This window comes from Dendrobium catenatum, unplaced genomic scaffold (assembly GCF_001605985.2).
Source record: "Dendrobium catenatum unplaced genomic scaffold, ASM160598v2 fragScaff_scaffold_1191, whole genome shotgun sequence".
Lineage (NCBI taxonomy): Eukaryota > Viridiplantae > Streptophyta > Magnoliopsida > Asparagales > Orchidaceae > Dendrobium > Dendrobium catenatum.
Window position 1 is genome coordinate 204,599 of NW_021319653.1, and position 8,495 is coordinate 213,093.

Consider the following 8,495-nt stretch of genomic DNA (forward strand, 5'->3'; position numbering starts at 1 on the left):
ACCCCCATAGGCGTCACTCCACCCCTATTGATGCTTTAACCATGTTTTGAACGCATAAGCTGGCTATTAGAACAATTTTTTTGCAGTATTTCTTCCCATTCACTTTCAATCCTTGCTCCCTATTCCCTTTGTCTTCTCTTTTTTCATGGTAAAAAAAAAAGAAAAAAGTCAAAATAAATTTCTCATAATTTGCAAGCAAACGTTTGCTTGCTTCACACCAAGTTTTTCTTATCAATTTTTTTGTTGTATGCTCTCTTCATGTAGTACAACCTTGACATAAGTCTGTGTCTTAATTTTCCAACAAAATGTAAGGTTGGATATTTTATCTTTATTGTAAGTGCATGTCATTTTTAAAGCTTAATTATATTATTGCCACACCAAGTTTTTCTTATCAATTTTTTTGTTGTATGCTCTCTTCATGTAGTACAACCTTGACATAAGTCTGTGTCTTAATTTTCCAACAAAATGTAAGGTTGGATATTTTATCTTTATTGTAAGTGCATGTCATTTTTAAAGCTTAATTATATTATTCTTATTCTATTATGAGTGCAAAAGTTCATATGAGGTTTGCAATAATGCAAGTTAGTAATGCCGTTGTCTTTATTTTCTAGATTAGTTTGCTAAAATAAATAAAATGAGAAAGAAACTGGCAAAATTAAATGCCCTAATATGATTGCGAATTGAGAATAACAAAAGATTTCACGCCATCATATATTGTAGGTTGCCATGTATCGATTCAAGTACTATTAAATACCCCATTATTTGTTCTAAAAAGAAGGATTCAATGAGCTTTAAATATGGAGGGCTCAACTGATGTGAATGTTATTTGTTGTTACCCAATGAAAGATAGTTTTATGGCCACTCATGTTATCGATGATGAAGTATGTGAATTTATTTGTTAGAGGCAACTAATTTATAATGCTCCTAAACCGTGCAAAGAGGTTTTTTGTGAGGTTGAATCATTACGGAGTAGATAAGACTTTTCTTGGATGAGAAGAAAAGCATGCTAGTGAGGTTGTAAAGTAGTTCTTATTGGGAAATTACCTTGCATGACTAAAGCATTTAGGAATAATGAAACATGAAAAGTGGTATGCCTAATGAAAATTTTCTGGTTTATGCAAGAAGATATTCAATTGGCGAGAAAATAATTACTCAACATTAATAAAAAGATTCATTATGTTCAAAAGATGGCCTTGGGCCCACAAGCATTCTACAAACATCATTACATCATGAAGTAAAAACATAAAAACATTTGCAAGAAAAAGGTCTAATCTTCCCATCTAAAGATTGAGGAAGGAAAATGGTCAGAGCAAAACACTTTTAGGTGTCACTTGGTCCAACAAATCTTTATACTTATTATTGCTTAACCACTTTCATCTCCGTCCTTGTCTATATGATGCCCAAATTTAGATAACAAGTATGATATAACTTAGTTTAAAGGCATGGCATGTTAAATAAAACTCAAGGGTAAGCTTCAATATGTTCTTAAGGCCAACATGAAATAAGTTATCATAAAACAAAGTGCAATAGGCATCACTTATAAAACATGAAAACATGTAGGAGCTCCTTAGGAAGGACATCAAAGAAGTTATGCATGCTCATTCTTACTTTTATTTTTTACACAGAGTTTGTTTCGTTGGCTATAAAGTGAATGCAATATAAAGTAAATGCAGTGTAAAGTAAAAACTTGAGGCTGTTTGGTTGTCTGTAAAGTGGATGCAAGGGAACTGCTTTTTCTATTTGGTTGGGTGTATGTAAAGTAAAATGAGAGGCCCATTTGGATGAGGCATTCAATTGAGCACCTAGTATGCCTATTCCCAAATTGAATTTATTTTCCATATTGAAGTCCCCCAATTGATCACCAGCCGGTTTAACATTCCCAGAAGAATAAAACATAGAAGATACACCTTGCAGCTCCAGGTTCCCTCATGAGGTGGTTTGACCATCCTGCGACTCCAGGTTTCTGCACGGAGTGACATACATTGCGTTGCTTCGAAGTGGAAAGGCATACCTCGGAGCAATGAAGGAGCATCTCATCCATGTCGCCGCTTCAATCAGGCCAACTCCATATGCCGCGTTGAAGCAGATATGGGTGAATCGGAAGAATCGTATGGATCGTCAGGCCCTTGCATGCGCAACATAGCTAATGAAAGAGGAAGGGCATGATTTCATAGACGAAAGGCAGTAGAGGCTGAGGTCTCTACTCGTGGGTACCCTAACAATGGTTCCCGTCGAAGGAGGAAGAAGCAAAAATTTGTTCTGTGGGCTGCTCTCTCTTGCCCATGGAATTCCTTTTTAGATCGGTTTTGAGCGGGTTCGTTTTACATGGAAAATGAACTAACACGGGGAGTTACGAATACATTGGAAATTTACTTTATTTCGTGTCCAACCAAACACCAAAAAATGAAAAAGCAAATCATTAACTATACTTTGCATTCACTTTTCCTTCAACCAAACAACCCCATAATAACCTCAAATGTCATTATTTTCCCCCAATTTTTTTAATTATTTTTTTTTATTTTTTATTTTTATATAGGCACCTTGGGTATAATTGACGTGGAGCCCCTTCTATTTATTCATGGAGATGTTCATTAGCTTGGGCTTGCTAATCATGGTTGAATCGTTTGGCCATTTATTTCAATCATTTTATTGTCAAACCATGCTATTGGCTATATCACACTTGTATGGTACAATTTATCTTAGTTTATAAATGGAGACAAATACCCTAAAAAAAAATCATTCATTTGAGGAAGAAACGCTATGAAGATTCCTTAATGCAATATTAGATTAGCAACTCTATAATTCGAGTAGTAGTAGGCTTGAACACTCAGGGTTTGGCTTAACTTCTTGCTCCCATCTCATCTTTCTTGTCCTCTATATAATAGTAACTTCTAGCTCTAGCTCTTCTATGATCTTTCATAGAGGTTGGGGAAATCATTTAATGGTAGTCATGAAGAGTTGAAGACACAGTGTGTGGTTTGTTAACATATGCAAAATTCAATGAAGAAACAATGGGATGTTATTTTAAGGATCCTAAAATATATCAAGAGATCTTCAATGAGTATAGCTTATTTTTAAGAAGCTATGCTTTATATTCTCATAATTGTGAATATTCTCCTGTTTTTTAAGATTGATCATGTATGCCTGCACATGGAAGATATTTTCATCTAACAATGCCTTATTACATAAGGCCTTAATGTTCTCTCTAAGTTGTCTTGAGCAATTGAGATGTGCATCACATGGAAGAATTTCTCGATTCCTAAGAGGATGCATAGATGACTTTGTTATAAGATATACTTAATTTATCTTGCAAAAGGGTGGGAACCAATCAACCAATGCTATAATTCATTCAACTCAAACTCAATGCTAAAAAAATTTGTGCAATTCATTATTTACATCAATATCCATTGCAATTATCAATGTACCTCTTTAATCCCCAAGAAGGAATATACCATATAAACTATCACAAATGGATAATTTAAAATTCTAGAGCATGCTTGCTATGAAAAATATGTGAAATGTTGATTTGAATAATATAGTTCGTGTGTGGTGTACCTAGAGCTGTCATGAAAGCTTATTGTTTGCAAACAACTTGTGTTCAGTTCGCTAAAAAGCTTGTGTTTTACTCACTTATGAAAATTAGCCGAGCTTGGGCATATATTTTGAGCTCATTTTTTAAACAAGTTGAACATAAATAGGCTTATGTTTGATCATCATCTACTCGATCATTTTGTATAAAAATAATATATGTACTTTAAATTTGTATTAAATGTCTAACTTAATATATAAGCATTAATTATTTGTGTGTGCTTAATCTAAGTAGTCTTGAAAATTTATTTTTTTTTATAATTTGAGCCAAATTTGAGTTGAATATGAGCCAAATAAACTAGTTTGACTTTGAACTAATCAAATGTGAACGTATTATTTACAAATAATTGGAAACATTAGTCGAATTCAAACAAATAATGAATAAGTCAAATATGAACACATATTAAGCTCGTTCATGTTTGGCTTATTTACATGCCTATGAATTGCTAACTTAATAATCTTCATAAAAAGATATAAAGTTTGATAAGGCTCCTCTCAACTACGAAAAATTGACATGATTATTTTTTTCCCAACATCCTAGGCCCTCATATAAAATAATCTTTCATTAAACTTTGTTTCAATCTGACTACTAATTTATTTGAGTTTATTTTGATATGTTGTTACTTGGAATAAAGAGATGATAAATAATGATGATTTGAACGCCTTATTGGATGGACACATGAAATAGCTTTTCCTACTTCTTTTTCTCTTTTCTTCTCGCACTTACTATAGTACCCAAGCCCAACAACTTCTACCCCCTTCACCTTGCAGTGGTGGTAATAGAGAGCTAGCATAGGGAGCTAGTCCTCACCATCACCTTTTTGATGTCCCATGGCCTAAATTTAAAAGAATTATCTATTTAATTTTTTATTACTTTTCTAGAGCCAGTAATCTCATTTCTTTAATGAAAAATAACGGAATCAACGATGTACATCAAATATTTCATATATGTTCATTAATCATCAAAATTCATTTACAATAGCTAGAAGTTCTAATACATCAGTCTATCTCTCTATACTTTTGACTACAAATTTACAAAACAAAGGTACACAAATAAGACTAAACTTGAAGATTCTGATCGATCTCACTATTCCAAGTAACAACATATCAACAAAAACTCAAATAAATTATTCAGTGATGCTTCTTTAAAAAGTTTGAGTTGAGTTTTGATGCAAAATGAAAAGGTGATTGTATATGCTTTTAGACAGTTGAAGCTTCATGAAAAGAATTATCCCACTCATGACTTAGAATTTGTTACAATTGTTTTTGCTTTAAAAATTGAGATATATTACTTATTTAGTGTGAGATGTGAAATGTTCATAGATCATAAAAATTTAAAATACATTTTCACTCAAAAGGAATTAAATTTAAGTCAGTGAAGATGGATGTAATTGATAAAGGATTATAATCTTAACATACATTATTGTGTAGATAAGGCTAATCTAATGGCTGGTGTTTTAAGAAGAAAATTTTGATGACAGGTAAATTGGATCTTAACTCAAGAGAAAGAGTTAATTAGAGATATGGAAGCATTACTGCTAGAAGCCACAATGCAGAGTGCTCATGATTCATATAGCTTAAATCAAATAACTATTGATCCTTCCTTGGAGGAAAAAAATTAGTGAGGCTAAATAGACTACCTCTGAATATCAGAAACTTATTGAATAATGAAAATCAAGAAAAAGAAAGGATCTTAAATGAACATGGAAGAATCAATAGTAATATGCAGTTGTGGACGCTAAAGGGATCAGACTTGATTCAATAAATTTTATATGAAACTCATAAATCAGGTTATTTAATCCATCTAGAAAATACAAAGATGTATAAAGATTTAAAAGCATTATTTTTGTGGTCTGAAATGAAAAGAGATGTAGCTGAATATGTGGCAAAATGTGAGAAATGTTTTGCTGTTAAGGCTGAATATAAAAAACCTAGTGGTATGTTGCAATCCTTACCAATAACAGAATAGAAGTGAGAATATAAACCAATGGATTATGTTGCAAGATTTCCCATATCACGATAAGGGCATGACTGTATTTGGGCTGTGATTGGCAGATTAACAAAATTAGTACACTTTCTGCCTATCAGTCAGACTAATTCAGTGGAGAAATTAGCTAAGTTGTTTTTGAAGGAAATCATCAAATTGCATGGAATTTCTAATGTTATTATATCTGACAGAGATTGCCATTTTACATTTAAGTTATAGAAGAGTATTCATGAAATTTTGGGCATAAAATTGCAATTAAGTACCATATTTCATTTGCAGACTATTGGTTAATCATAAAGATTAATTCAAGTGCTAGAAGATCTACTGAAATTTTGTAAGCTGAATTTTGGAGGTAGCTGAGAGGATCATATTCCGTTGATAGATCACCTATAATAATAGCTACCAATTGAGTATCAATATGACATCATCAGATGAATTTTATGACAAAAAATGTAGTTGGCAACATAAATACTGGGTTGAAATTGGAGAAAGACAATTATTGGGTCTGCATTTAGTTGATCAAGCCACTGAAAAAGCCAGATTAATTGGAGATAATAAAAGTAACTAAGGATTGGAAACATAAATACTATGACCCTAAGTATAAAATGATAGAATTTGAAGTGGGTGAATTAGTTTTCTTAAACATTAAACTAATAAAAGGTGTTTCTAAATTTGGCTAAGGCGGAAAACAGAATCCTAGATATATTGTTCCATTTTAGATCATTGAAAGAGTGATAAATGTTGCTTATAAATTAACATTACCTGCAAACATGTTTGATGTGCATAATATTTTTCATATATCAATGCTAAAAAAATAACTTATAGATGAAAATCAAAGAGTTCACAAAATAAATTGAGCTACAAAATGATTTGACATATATTGAAGAACCTGAAAAAATATTAGAAAGTGATATTCGTAAATTGAGAAGTAGAATAATCTCTTATGTGAAAGTGAAATGAAAGCACAAATGAGTGAATGATATTACATGGAAAAAACACTATAGAAAAAAATTGTAATTTCCATCGGCATTTTTGATGGGAATGCGTTCGCTGGAAACATCGACAGATAAACCGGCGGAATTTTTGCCATAAATATTCTGGCAGTTTTTCCGGCGGATATACCGCCAGTAATTTTTTGGCTTCCAATATGTTGGGCAAGCTGCAGTTTTAACAGACAAAATTTACCGACGAAAATTGCATTGGAAATTTTTAGGAGGAACTGCTGGTGGAATATCCGCCAGGTTACTTAAACTCGATGACTTTTTCCCGGCAGCTAGTCTACCCAAAAATTTATAACGGAAACATTATTGGAGATTCCGCTGGAGGAAGCCCTATTTCCAGCTATTTGTGATTGTCTTCTCATATTTTCTCCCTTTATCCCTTTCTCCCATTCACAGCTCCCGCTCACTTGAGTCGTCGCCCTTGGTTCGCCGCCTCGTCCTGTTATAGCCATCCGCCACTGTTCCTCGTCTCGTCTGCGATGCCGTGGCATCTCGGTAAGTTTTTTGTCATTTTAGTTTGTGATAGAAATGGACCCCTCAAATTTAAGGGATAAGATGATTGTAGGACCCGCAATGCTTTATGACATAGAATGTGGTCATTAAAATAAACGCATACAATTAATTTAAGTGGTTCAGAGATGAAGATGATCAGGTGGATGAGTGGCTTTGCTTTTAGGGACAATGAAAAAAGTGCATATAGATAAAAAATTTAGACTAGCTCTAATGAGTTATGATTAGAAAGAGTCAACTTAGATGGTTTGGTCACATAAAACATCGATCTTTTGATGACCCAATTATGAGAGTTTGAACACAATTGAGAAAAATAATTCATGTTGCCGACCCCATATATGGATAAAGGCTTGATGTTGTTATTTTTATTATAATGATAGATGTCTATATAAAAGCTCCACGTCAATGCTATTAATATCAAGAAAAATGCGTTCTTAGGTCGATTTGTAAATCATTTTGAATTCTATCCATGCGTACTCTTTGTCGATTTGCAAATCATTATGAATTATGTAGATGTGTAGGATAAAATTTTCCCCTCTAATAACTTCATATTATGCATGTGTAGGATAAATTTTTCATATTATGGGTATTAGGAATCAAAGAAGTTGAATGTATAACCATTTGACGCAAGGACAAAATATATTTACATATGAGTTCGTTAATAGGATGAATTTTTTCATCCATAGTCTGTTAACTGCCTATTTTTCTCTCAGATGGAATGTTTCGTTGTCCGTGTTCTAAATATAAAAATCAAGTGCACCTCACACCAGATGAGGTAATTATTGATCTATATCGTAGAGGATTCATGTCAAAATATTGGTATTGAACTTCTCATGGTGAGTACGAGCTACATTTCGATTCTCAGTGCGGCCCGTTTATACGTTCTAATATAACTGATGAAGAAAATATACGAACACTAGAGAACTTAATTTATGATGCAACTGAGACACAATTTGAACAATACTCAAAAGAGTCACCAAATAAGGAGGCACAACACTTTTATGATTTGTTGCATGCTACTCAATAATTAATTTAGAAGGGGTGCACTACTCACTTAGAGTTATCTATTGTTGTGAAGATGTTAAGCATCAAGATAAAATTTAATATCCCCCATGAATGTTTTAGTCAGTTCATTGGGCTGCTTAAGGAGATTAATCTAGTAGATGACATAGTTACTACAAATTTATGTCGGATTAAGAATTTGGTTTTCAAAATTTTTTTGACATATGCAAAAATAGATTGTTGTGTTAATGGATGCATGTTATACTATAAAGATGATATATCTAACATTGCTTGCCGCCATTGCAATGCATCTTTTTTGTTATTATTGTACATTTTATTAAGATGTGTTTATATAATTTATGGTTTGTTTTTATTGTGTAATGAACTTGATGTTTATTTTAGAACTA

The 8,495-nt window shown here is 32.6% G+C and overlaps 1 protein-coding gene across 1 annotated transcript in view; it reads left to right on the plus strand.

The window, feature by feature from the left end:
• LOC110116734 overlaps window positions 1-2,143 on the plus strand; it is a 9,669-nt gene extending 7,526 nt beyond the window's left edge. The window contains exon 2 of the mRNA XM_020850431.1: window positions 1,960-2,143. Coding sequence (XP_020706090.1) covers window positions 1,960-2,143 — 184 coding nt within the window. The remainder of the gene's footprint in view (window positions 1-1,959) is intronic.
• Window positions 2,144-8,495: the final 6,352 nt, after the last annotated feature.